This window comes from Thermobia domestica, chromosome 11 (genome assembly GCF_964235325.1).
Source record: "Thermobia domestica chromosome 11, izTheDome1.hap1.1, whole genome shotgun sequence".
Lineage (NCBI taxonomy): Eukaryota > Metazoa > Arthropoda > Insecta > Zygentoma > Lepismatidae > Thermobia > Thermobia domestica.
This window is the reverse complement of record NC_137464.1, coordinates 140,670,322-140,684,092: the sequence shown is the minus strand read 5'-3', so window position 1 is coordinate 140,684,092 and position 13,771 is coordinate 140,670,322. Positions and strand designations below refer to the sequence as shown.

The 13,771-nt window shown below is 34.7% G+C and overlaps 1 protein-coding gene across 5 annotated transcripts in view; it reads left to right on the top strand.

Moving 5' to 3' along the window:
- The window catches only part of Sptz (zinc finger FYVE-type containing 26 spastizin), a gene marked incomplete in the record, with an annotated part of 1,794,825 nt that overhangs the window by 1,547,146 nt on the left and 233,908 nt on the right, over window positions 1–13,771 (top strand). For all 5 annotated transcript variants that reach the window (XM_081731160.1, XM_081731159.1, XM_081731161.1 and 2 more), the window contains 1 exon segment: window positions 9,302–9,533. In XM_081731160.1, coding sequence (XP_081587286.1) covers window positions 9,302–9,533 — 232 coding nt within the window.

Below are 13,771 nucleotides of genomic sequence, written 5' to 3'. Positions count from 1 at the left end.
GTCCATTTTTTAAACGACTAGATGAAAATCGATAAAATTAAAATCTAACCACGAAACGTGTTCCCTATCGTTTTGTCCATGTTTGTTTTACTGAAGAATCTAGTTGAGTTTTTAAAACTTAAAGTTGTTATAGGTTATTATTAAAACCGATTGATATGCACTTTGACCAGAAGTTAGAACTCACACTCTGCCATTATCTTTTATACAATCTGATTAAATGATCACTTTCAAATCTCTGTTCAGAATTTTTCAAAATTTCTTAAAATGTTTGAGTTTTAAAATTTTGGTTTAAAAACTCTGAATTCGAAAATTTTGGGTTAATAATTTTTATTTTGGAAACCTTAATTTGAAAATATTTGATTTGAAACTTTGGGTTTGAACATTTTTAGTTCGAATATTTTGGTTCTAAAATATGATTTTGAAACTTTCAGTTTAAAGACTTTCAGTTCGAAATTTTTGGTCCAAAGTTTTTAAGTTCGAAAATATTAGTTTGACATAAAGTGTAGTTTCGAAAAATCTAATTTCAGATGTTCACTTGATCTTTTTCAATTACTGAAAATTTGTCATGATTAGCAGTTTAACTGAATAGTTGAAAACCAGATACAGTTTTACGGTTAACCATTAAAACAGTTCTGGCTTGCAAATATTTAGTCCGAAAAATTTAATTTCAATGTTTTGGTACGTAGTGACTAAACTATTTTGAGTTGAGAATTTAAACTGAAATTTCAAGGTTATTTGATATATAAATCTTGAATCATATTCATACGCACTAACACCAGGACCAGGATGATGACCTTAAACTTTGATAAATCATATAGGTCTGGTGGTGTGCTTTTGCCAAATTTTAAGGGAAGTGTACTAAGGCCACATATGTCCTCATTATATTTCGGTAAAGTGACTGGAAATTCTAAGCTGAAGAACTCAATGCGATGTATATGTAGACCAGAATCCGAAATACCACAAGAACTAAATTTAATATCCAAGCCATATAAGCTGTCACTGAAAATCAAATTCAAGGTTTTCGTAGTTTAATCATATTAATGATGTTCATCGAAAAGGCGAAAATCATACATTGTCGTAGATACCTTTTCATGGATATATAAACTGCCAAAATTAGAGGATAAAAAACTACTAAAAAGGTTTTATACCTCTTCAAGCAATATAAGATAATTAAACGTGAACAATTTGGAGCATTTACTTCGGGCCAAGACGTCAGATTTGAACAATTACTTGTTTCATCAAATAGTAATATAAGAGGAAGTGTGGCGTCATAACTTCTAACATTCCAAGAGAGAATCAATGTCATCTCCGAAAATCTGTTTCCATAAAAGAAAATTAACCATTTTCTTACATAGTGTAATAAAACCACATATTAGAATGTAAATTAAGTGAAGGAACCTCCTAAATTGGCACCGTAATGAACAACACTTCATTGTTTCCTTTGATGAGTACGATTAACCATTGTTACAATTAACAAATCAGATTTGAGTCACACTAGTCAAAATGTAGCAGAGTAAATGTGAAATCATAATGATGTATCCCTGTCCTATGAAAACAATGTCCATATAGTGTAATAAACCTGCATTAAAGAGACTACAGGAGGTCAAGAAACTTCCCAATTGATATTACTGGAAATTTAATACTATCCAGGGGACGAAATTAGTCCTGGACCATGATGTTCGGTCTGTCTAAAAATTGACCTTGACCTTCGACCTCCAAAATTTGACCCGGGGTAGTGATACTCCCGGAATTCATCAAAGAGGATAACAAACCAAAAACCTCTACATTTTGAACTTTTGGTAGTTTCAACCTTTTCCCAAAAATTTGAGAAAAACTATCAATGTACCTATGTCCTATGAAAGAGAATAGACCCTGTACACACCTATACAAACATATAAAGTAATAAGGCATAATCAAAGAGGATACAATAGGTCAATAACTTCTAAATTTTAAATTTTCGGTAATTTTAACCCCATCTCAAAATTTAAGAAGTTAGCATCAATGTATCTATGTCCAGGACCGCTGTACACTCCTATCACCATATAAAGTAATAAAGCCTTGTCAAAGAGGATAACATACATCAAAAACCTCTCAATTTTGAAGTTTTTGATAATTTAATCCCTTAGAAATTTTAAGATGGGCAGCGTTAATGTACACATTCTTCCAAAGAGGTTGAGCTTATTCTTTATTGTTGTTTTGAGGCAAAACTTTTCAAAGTCCAACTTCGGGTATCTTCGGAAAAAAGTGATCCAGGTTCGAACCTCCAAGCCAAACTTTGGAATCGGGAAGAATTGTGCAGATGTGTTTTTTTTCTTTTAAATATAATAAGACTTGTTACCAGGTACCAAACAAAAAAAACGCAGCATTCATTGAAATACTTAATGATATATTTCAAAACCATGTGTTAATGTCAGCACATGCTCGTTTTTTCAGTTAGCTTTCCATGTGTTAAAGAACATTTGGATATGTAAAGCAATCTTTCTAATGAAATGAAAAAAAAACACAGAACAGTTGTCGCTTCCATAGTAAAGTTAAAAAGAGAAAGGAGAAAGAAAATCACGGAATTTACTACGAACCATAATGGTATTCTCTTGGAACTTCAGTTATATTTCGTTAGAAGAAACTTAGCCAGAGTTGTGAAGTCAGCTCACTGGTGAACAGTGGGACTTCAAATCGTAGGGTCGTGAGTTTTATTCCCGCTTCTGTCTAAAGTTTTCTTGTATGAGATTCTATTTTCTCCAATGTATGAAAATTATATAAAATAATTACAATAAAAATAAACAGTTCTATATGTATCCATGTAATCATTTAAGGATATCAGTAATTATTATGTTTAAAATGTAACATCTGATATGTGGGAGGTGTTGACACAGCGTCGGTGTATTATACATGAATATTAAATAGAAATTAAGGAAACGGTAATAGCAATAAATAAGTTCTGTAGTGTATTTACTCTGGAGCTATTAGTCATACGAAGGTTACTTGTCAATATTCTCATTAAAGCAAGAGATTTACGTTCTTGAACAGTTAAGAGAATTATGCGAGTAGAAACGGAAATTACCCAAAATCGAATCTTAGTTCCAGACAAAAAACTCATGATCCCCAAAACCATGTAAAGAGGAAATTACGAATAGCAAGTCATGTCTAAAACACTTATTTAAAAAGAAGGCAGAATAGAATTTCTTTGCAAAGAATTTGAGTTCAGTATTCTGCAATGATTTAGTATAGGAAACGCTTTGGTCTCTCTGTTTCTCTGTCTCATATATATGTCTTTATGTGTGTTCTCCATCGCAATTCTAGCATGCCTGGAGTAATTTTAAACAAACTTCCTACACATATCACTGTCTGAAAAAGAGTACTGTCGGGGTAACTATTAGGAGTTTTAGGGGAATATATATATATAGTAAAAGCGATCGATATTAAGTGTCAATACCATAGCTTTTGAGGTTCCCGGGTTCATCGGGAACAGTTGTGATGACCTTTAAGCTTAAGTTCAGTTTCTAAGGGAGGTGAATCGGCGACTGGCAGACCTAGGGAGAATTTAAGGGACTAACATATTCAATGATTCAAAATAACTGAGATTTATGTAGAGTCCATAGTTTTGCGGTTACCGAGATAAAAAACAACACTTCTGATGCCGTTGTTCAATCCATTAGTATTTCCATGTTGGGGAAACGGTGACATGGGAAAATAATCATAAACTGCCGACACTACTATCGAATCCATCGGTTTGAATATTGCTTCCATAAACAAACTCAATTCTTAGCTTTTGACACTCTTCATCCTGCCCAAGTGTTTGACACTCTTCATCCTGACCAAGTGGTGAGTCATCAAGTAGTCCTTGAGACTTTTTCTCTTGGAGGGACACACGTGCACTGTTAATATATAAAAGATAATTTGATAAACGAATTCCTTAACAAGGTTTGTTTGTAATTCTAACGAATTTGTCTACGAAATAAAATTTTCCCCTGTTTCTATCCTCATGAATTTCAAGAGGAGGCAAGACGTTATCCTCGTTGTGGATGAAACTTTTCTTGCTTACGGGGATAATTTTTGTCAGGGGCAGATTCCTGGCATCCTCCCGTCAATTCGTAGAATTGGTACTATTTAACCCATTTTAGTAACGATTAAGTAGCTTCTCTGTGCCCTTTAAAAAAATGCTAAGATTATTTGTTTCCTTGGTGTTTGGGAAATCGTGGGATACAAAACGGTGATCAATTACTTACTTTCTAAAACTATCACTTCGTGAAGAAACCAAATACGAAATGAATTATGAATGGAAAACCTCTAAACCAATAACAGTAAAAAATCTTTATACAATAAAATCACCCAATGGAATTCGAATCATGTTCAATAGTATCAAAGCCCAACAGTTATCGAGAGAACTGTAGCGTTATATTTCAATTGTATTCATAGCGAGGGAATTTTTCTTGACAATTCTCCTGGTAAACTTCCTATTTTAAGGGATTTGGAAAATTTTGCGCGCAGTATTATATTTTGAAAAAATATAGAGTTTGATGTGATGCAGAAGCAGCACGAAGGTAGCCCCCGAGGAAATTACTTGCGTATTCAGACAAAAATATATACCGTACAGTGCATTCAAATTAGCAAAAAGTAAGGAACAAATTAGTAACAAGCTGAAAATTGGTACAGATATTGGGAATGATGTTCTAAACAACATACTAAAAGTTCTCTGAAATCTCAGGTGACCTTCGCCGCCATATTAGGAAATGGCCGCCGGAAGTGTCAAATGAACAATATAAAGATAAAAATAGCAATATCTTCGTTATGGTTGGACATAAAGAGATAAACTTAGTGTGGTTTTATAGAACATAGATAACAATATTTTTAAACAATTTTTCATAAAACGCATACTTTTAGAAATATTTAGCTCTAAATTCTAAAATTCCAAAAACTACCGTGAAACTGATTTACAATTTTATTGAACTTAGGATGTAATTATTAACAAGTTATAATTTGACATGGATTTTGATAAAGATTATTTAAATGACATACTAAAATCCCACAACTTTTTCATTCGCCATATTGGAAAATGTACAAATGTCCGAAGTAATTGAAAGATTTTGTTAAGTGAAACACAAAATCTGGACCGGGCTAAATATTTGAGAAACTATAAATACAGTCGATCCGAAGCCAATTGGGATCAATGGTGGTGCAAAGGGAAACATTATGGTTGTTTAAGGTTATCCTCCGCCATCTTGGAATCAACTTGTTTATTTTAAATGACAACATGGTGTCTGACATATTGAACAACATCCTCGTTCGAAGAGAAACCGCATGGTAATGTTATTTTTCCAAAACCTAAAATTGTTTTGAAGTTGTGAATAGATTTAGGATATGCAATGTGTGAAATGCTGTGAAATGTGCCATGCGAAATTTCGAATTGAAGGATAAAGATAAAGTAAAAAGCAAGCTTTGTAGCATCTCACATTACTTATTCTTTAATAACCAGGAAAAGAGAGAGCTAATACAAATGAGACAATTACAATCACATGACATGTTTAGCATGCCCACCGTTCTGTTCTATGCATATCCTTAACCTTGAGACACAGTACAGTGCTTGTGCACTCTGCGAAGCATAGTTGGTGAAATTTGTTCACAAACAGTAATGATTCTCCTTTTTAAGTAGCCAAGGTCAATAATTTTACACAAGTAGACAATAGATTTAAAGTGCCCTCAAAGATAGTAATCCAACGGAGGTAGGTCGGGGACCTTGCTGGGCACTCTACTGGTCCATTCCGACCTACCCAACAACTGGCAAGGTGTTTATTGAAGCATCGATTACATTAAGACCATAATGCTGCGGTGGCCCATCTTGTTGCTAATATTGATGAAATCACCCTTCCTCTTCCAACAAAAGTGGCATAAAGTGTTTTCAAGCATATTTCCATATTGTGCAGCATCCAAGGTCCCATCAATGAAAATAGGTCCAATAGGTCCCATCAATGGAAACAGGTCCAATAAGCTTTTCGTCCCATATTCTACACCGCACCATTACCTAGCCTATACCTTGCATCTTTGGTGCATCTATGTAATTAAATTTGTATTAGCCCTGTACCGATCATTTTGCCTAATAGCGAGAAATTCTACGGTAAAGTTTTTCTTTAAAAAAATCTGCAACGATTTTGAAGTTGTGAATGGATTTAGTCTAGAATATGTTATCATTTAGACTTAAATTTTGTTATGTGTGGAACATTGTATAGAATGGAACCGACTGACTCTTATATTGTTTTCTTGTAGGTAGGACAGGATGCTAACTCGAAAGGAAAGAATCGAGATCTTTCTTTTGGCTGGAGAACGCAGTTCAACAATAACGTCCGTCTTTAAAGAGCGACATCCTAATCGCAAGCTGGTGATAGACTGTGCTGTACGAAAACTAATCCCCAAATTCATGGCAAAGGGAAATGATGATTTACCTCGATCAGGACGCCCACGAAATGCAACTGATCAAGACACATCAGCAGCTTTGTTGGGTGTATTGGTGAAAAGTCCAATGGAGAGTGTGCGACGTATATCAACTGAACATAATGTTAGTGTCAAAAGTGTTCAAAGACTGTTAAAAAGGAAAAAGTGGCACCCCTAAAATTAAAGCTGAAACAAAAACTGCCAGATACTGATTTAGATAGACCAATGGAGTTTTGTGAGTAGGCATTGGCCCAGATAGCTCTAAACCGAGTGTTTCCTCATAACATTGTTTCTAGTGATGAGGAAAATTTCTATGTAACAGGTGAGATTAACAACCAAAATGTCCAGTACTGGGGTAATACAAATCTTAATTGGATAGATGCATCAAAGATGCAAGTAAAGGTAAGGTAATGGTGTCGTGTGGAATATGGGGCGAAAACTTATTGGACGTGTTTTCATTGATAAGACCTTGGATGCTGCACAATATGGAAATATGCTTGAAAACAGTGTTATGCCACTTTAAGTTGGAAGAGGAAGGGTGATTTCATCAATATTAGCAACAAGATGGGCCACCGCAGCATTATGGTCTTAATGTAATCGATGGTTCAGTGAACATTTTGCCAGTTGTTGGGTAGCTTGGCATGGACCAGTTGAGTGCCCAGGAAGGTCCCCGATTTCAATCTTTGGGGGCACTTTAAATCTATTGTCTACTTGTGTAAAATTAATGACCTTGGCTACTTGAAAAGGAGAATCATTACTGTTTGTGAACAAATTTCACCAACTATGCTTCGCAGAGTGCACAAGCACTGTACTGTGTCTCAAGGTTAAGGATATGCATAAAACAGAACGGTGGGCATGCTGAACATGTCATGCGATTGTAATCGTCTCATATGTGTTAGTTCTCTCTTTTCCTGGTTGTTAAAGAATACGTAATGTGAGATGTTACAAAGCTTGCTTTTTACTTTATCTTTATCCTTCAATTCGAAATTTCGCACAGCACATTTCACAGCATTTCACATATAACATATTCTAAATCTGTTCTCAATTTCAAAACAATTTTAGGTTTTGGAAAAATAACCTTACCATGCGGTTTCTCTTCGAACGAGGATGTTATTCAATATGTCACATGACCATGTTACCATTTAAAATAAACAAGTTGATTCCAAGATGGCGGAGGATAACCTTACACACGTCATAATGTTTCCCTTTGCACCACCATTGATCTCAATTCGCTTCTGATCGACTGTATTTACAGTTTCTCAAATATTCAGCCGGTCCAGATTTTGTATTTCACTTATCAAAATATTATCTTTCAATTACTTCGGACATTTGTACATTTTCCAATATGGTGAACGAAGAAGTTGTGGGATTTTAGTATGCCATTTAAATAATCTTTATCAACATCTATGTCAAATTTTAACTTGTTAATATTTTTTAAATTTAAAATTATTAGTTAATATATATTTTATCATTTGTAATTGGTAACAATATTTTTTACAATATAAAGAAGTTTTATTTGAACAGGCAATAACAAAATCAATTAACGATGTACAAACAATCAATACAACATTGAATCATGGCAGAAATACAATCGCAAGTATATTCCTAGAGAATGCAAATTTTCATAACTTGTTAATAATTACATCCTAAGTTCAATAAAACTGTAAATCAGTTTGACGGTAGTTTTCGTAATTTTAGAATTTAGAGCTAAATATTTCTAAACTTATGCGTTTTATGAAAAACTGTTTCTGTTTAAAAATATTGTATTATCTATGTTCTATAAAACAACACTAAGTTTATCTCTTTATGTTCAAACATAACGAAGATATTGTTATTTTTATCTGGGTATTGTTCATTTGACACTTTCGGCCGCCTTTTTCCAATATCGCGGCGAAGGTCACATGGGATTTCAGGAGACTTTTAGTATGTTGTTTAGAACATTATTCCCATCATCTGTACCAATTTTCAGCTTGTTACTTATTTCTTCCTTTTTTCATTTAAATTTGAGCTTCATTTACTGCACTAATAACACCCTATTAATAATATTAAATATGTACCTCCTACTCGATGGACATGAGGCTCCACACTTACTACACTTGGGCATCTTCAGGACCAAACGTTCGGGCATAACACCAAAGAACTTTGGGCAATAGTTCTTTGCACGAAGATATGTAAACGTTACTTATAATTGGGGTGCAGAAACGCATCAACTCGTAGCTGTAGTCCGCCAAGAATTTTGCGGAATGTTGTTTAAAACGACTACACTATATAATAAGTATTTTTACTTAAGTATATTACGGTATTATGAGTATTTATTTTTTAGTCGTAGCGAAATGAGCGTGACTGACGGGACGTTTAGTATTTGACAACGAATATTTTCGAGATAATGATCATATCAGGTAACAAACATCACAATACTTTGGTAGTAAATTATTAAAATGCTAGATTTGTGCAATTCTTTATTTCCAGTAATTTATATCTCAACATAATAAATTCCTAACTAATTGCTTAAGTAATCAGATTCATATACCGCACTGACTTGAGAAAATATATGTTTGTTACAATTTTATTATTGATTTTTCAGTAATAATTTTTTATTTTAGCATTGGTAGAAAGTCGGATAACAAAAGTTAAACATTTGACATGCGCTAGGTATTTCAAATATATGTTAACAAGCAAGAATATGCATACTTGTAATATGTAGCGAACAATGCAAAAAAGTGGATCGTAATAAATTATATCTTAACTCGTAACAGTGCAACATTAATTTAAAATTATTTCTGATTGTTCAACTATTTTTAGGGCCTTACATTTGTATGCTTAAACTACTACTAACATTAGTAGCTCAAAAGATTTTTAAAAATTTTATTTGCAGTTGTATTTATATCACATTTGCCACCGTTTGGAACAGCAGAAATATTTCAATATATTATACCAGATTCAGCTTTACATGAAGGATTTCGTTCGTGCCGCAATGACATGCATAAAATTTTTCAAACTGGAATCTCTATCTTACGCAAATGCTCTGCAGAAAATTCATCATCTATATGAAGCTCAGGAACATCTAAGAATTAGTTTGCAGGAATCTCAGTGCCAAACTACACCTTGTAAGTGCATTTCTCTTAATTCTTGTAATTGTATATATTTGATAACATAATATTTTGTGTAGTTAAATTTACTATTTGCATTGACTAGCGTATTAGTAGAAGAAAATAATTTAGTCATAGTATTAATACCAGTTCAGTGCTGATTGCGTAACTACAAATTTTCCAATGTCGCCAGCGTATTAAGATTTGAGAAGTATTCTATTGAATTTTATATCTAGGGATATGATTTAATAACCAGGTACGCACAATTATTTACAAAATTACTCTAATGTATTTAATCTTAACTGGATTTTATGCTGTAAATGGAATTAAAAACGAATAGTAATTATGAAGGTATTATTTGGAAGAATAAATAATCGTAGAGTAGAAACATCCGAAGACCACAGATCTATGCTAATAATTTCGCATTTCCTTCTCTGTCTTTTTCCGGGTTTATATGTTAAGCCGATGACAGTGGTTATTTGGTGCACCTCTCTTGCACTTGAACAATCACTTTGCGGTCAAGGCGTACATATGAAATTGCTAAAGGATCAGCATTAGTTCTTTCTGCAAACGCATTGGTATGGTGTTGTGGTGAACACAGTTTTAAGTTCACAATCATGAATAATTATATCTCATTCAGGTAAATTCTCTTCAAAGTCTTTGCGTAAAAGCGGGACGGTCGATGGTGATAGCACCATAATAGTCCTTGGATATGCGTGACCTATCATGCCTCGTCGCGCACTTGTGGATGTTAATTCGCATTACACTCTCGAGAATGTGCAATAATCTTGCAATCACTGGACTGGTGCCCGTTATCTTGTTAAATTCACCAAGTGTGAAAATTGGAGACTCGTCCGTCTGTGATTAGGCGGATACTTGTGCCTAATTTTTGACGTCGGGTGCGCTCAATCAATAATCTTAATACACCTCCTAATACGCCTTTAGCAGCACAGGGGATTATTGTGAATAACCATTTGGATGAATATTTTCCTTGTATATCTGACTCCTACAGTTCTCTCCAGTTTAATCGCTTTTGTATTGCTATCGAAGGCAAAACTTTAAAGGACTCCTCACACTCCTTAAGGAAGTTGGATTTCGGTGGAATTGCTTGAATCCGTGATATGTGGTAGACATTGTGTTCCTCAGAAAATATCTCAATGGGCACAACCACCGAAGATAACTAAATTCTGGATTTCGATTAAAATGACTGAAACGGTTATTTATTTGTAGATGTTGTGATCCTGAGAAAAAGTGTTAATGGACACAGCCATCAATCACTGACCGTTTGGCCACTACAGGACTACATTTTCTTAAACACCTTAAGGTAACGGGATTCTGCATTTCGGTGGAATTGTTTCAAACCGTGATATGTTGTAGATACTGTGGTCCTGAGAAAATGTCTCAATGCACAACCATCGATTACTGACCGTTTGGCCAGTGTAGGGCCACTTTTTTTAAATCTGCGAAAGATAATGATGTTCTGGATTTCAGTTAAAATGACTTACACCGTGATGTGTTGTACATATTGTCATCCTGATAAAAAAGTTTCAATGGGCACAGCCAAAATTTTCTGTTGAAAAAAATACTCTGAGACTTTCGCTCTTTCTGCTCCACTTCTGAATCTTGTTAGTTTAGAAAGCCAGATTCAGAAAATATTATTCCATCGAGCGTACGTGTCCTTATTCTTGGATTTGGAAAAGCTTTATGACATAATTTGGCGCTACTGCATATAGGCCAGTCGAATTACAAAATGGAAATGAATTGGTGTTTGTGGACACAATTAGCAATGTTTTCTGTCAAACAACTGTTGTAATTATCTTCTTCAAGATACTATTTTCTTCACCGTTCCGAGTTGAGCTAAAGATCTAATCTTGCAAAAATGGTGGACGAATAGGCACTTTAATTCAGTTTTAAAGTTGTTTCTCAAAATCCGCTACTTCTAGAAAATGATCTACACGAATTTGAAAGAGCAGCACATTTCTTATCAAATAGTTTTAACTTTTCCGAAGATTCATCTCCAGAAATTGTAGTGACTTTCCAGAAAATTATAGTTGAAATACCTGAGGATTTAATTAAAAATTTTGATGCTTGACGTCACCTGTCCTCAAACAACTTATACTACTACACCACTTTTGTGTTTCGTTATGTTATCTTGTGAAGTTGAAACATGCATTTTATTTATTTTGTTCTTCAAATTGTTCTTACCATTCTTCAGTTAGTATGGGGATTGTGTTAAGAAAAAGGATATGCCCTTTTGTAAAAGAATGAAGTTTCTTAACTTGCTAATATACGTTGAAAGTGCCACTAAGATGATCAGGAGTCTTCTGATCATATTCGAATTACTTTTACAATGGTACATTTGTTATTCTCTAAGTTAGTATAGGAAGTTCTGATGAAGTTATTGTAGATTCAGTGCTGATTTAGGTGAACTCAAACAACAATCGACCAGTCATTTACCTTCCTAAGAAACTGTATCTCGATTTCATTTTCAATTTCATGTCCCTTTTAGCAGCGAGGCTTAATGAGACGTGAGCTACAGCTGAACGTGTGATCCGAACCACATGAACTCCCGGCAGGAATCGACCCGGGTGTGCTACACCAAATGCTAGTGCGCTACCTGCTTACACACGATGGAGCTCCGTAAGAAATTGGAATAACACATAATGGTACTGTGTCAGGAAAGTAAACGTACACTTCTCTTTTGAGTCTAGTACTCTTGCGCTCCAACCACGGAAAATATGAGAATTAAATGAATCAAATGTGTAATCAAGCGCAAGGAGAAAACCTTAATCTGAATAAGATATTGAAGAGAGGCACAAACTGTGAATACGAATAATGCATTGTATAAATGAAGGACGACACCAAAAGAGAAATTCAGAAACAGCTGGTAAATGAAACGAATTAAAAAAGAGTAAAAACTATCAAAGTGGGGACATAAAAATACGAACAAATATACCAACAACTAAAAACTTAGTAAGCAGCGATCTTGGGGGTAGTGGTTAAGACGCTAGATTACAAATCCAAAGGTCGTCAGTTCCAATCCACTCAAAGGAATGTATTTTTGTTAATAATGCATACAGGACATGAGAGGTGGTAAAAGAGAGCATATTATCCGTTTAATGTGTTAAGTGAAAACAAGGTAAAAAAAATTCCAGTGACATTTATTAGAGAAATGAAACAATGAAAACGAGGAAGCAGGTATATTTAATCAGGGGTATCCCAGGCAGCAATTTAAACTTGCTGCAAGGTTGCGGTAAACTTGCCTTTGCAGGTTAATTGACTTGCCGCAAGCTTGTGGCAAGCTAGTTAGTAACATTAAGCCAAAACTTGCGGCAAGCCTGTCTTCACAAGTTAAACGCAAGTCAAATTATCTCAACCGTAAACCAAGTATAAGCGTAACTCATCAATGCAAGTCTTATTAAACTTATTGAAAGCGAAAGACGCGCTAAACAAGCGATATGCAAGCTTCGTCAAGCGAATTTAGGTAAAACATAAAACAGTAAGAAATCCGTATATATTAATCGTCTGACTAAATTCATGCTACAATACTTAGGCACATCAAAAGCATCTATCACATATAATTGTCCCTCCCCTTTCCAATTATTGAATCGAATGCAGAACCGTGAAAACATCCACCACTCCGATCTGCTTCCACGAAAGCTCAAAATAATCATAATTGTTTTGTTGTGATAAGCAACGTTTTTTACGTTTACTGGTTTAAAGGGTTGCGCCCTTTCTTCCGGAAGAGATCGAATTAATAGGAGCATCAATTGTATCATGAGAGGGTCTAGGTGTGATTTAGTCTTCTTTATTTAACATTTTATTCAGTTTACTCAGAGGGATGGGCATCAATTAAGTGAGGGCAATTTTCATGTGCCATGGATGCTAAGGAAGATCGTCTGGCTGACATATAAGTCGTAGTCGTTCTTTAATGTCGTTGCCTGAAATGAAGAGAAAATGCCAAAATACAGTTGCGGTGATTCAAGTTCATCAGGAGCTGTAAAACATACACAGAAATAAACGGCAGGCAAGACAAGAGGAGTGGTAGATGTCATGAGGGTGAAGTGCTACGACGCCACAACACATGGATATTATTAGTAAGACAAATGCTGTTATCTTCTGTTCCTGGGGCGACTCAGGAACTAATGAAGACAAAGGCAGCCCTGTTAGTGGGTGATTTACTGTGTATGAAACGGATAGATGAGTGGTGAAACTCTGCCAGGATGATAAATGTCGAAAACTTCCGGATCGACATT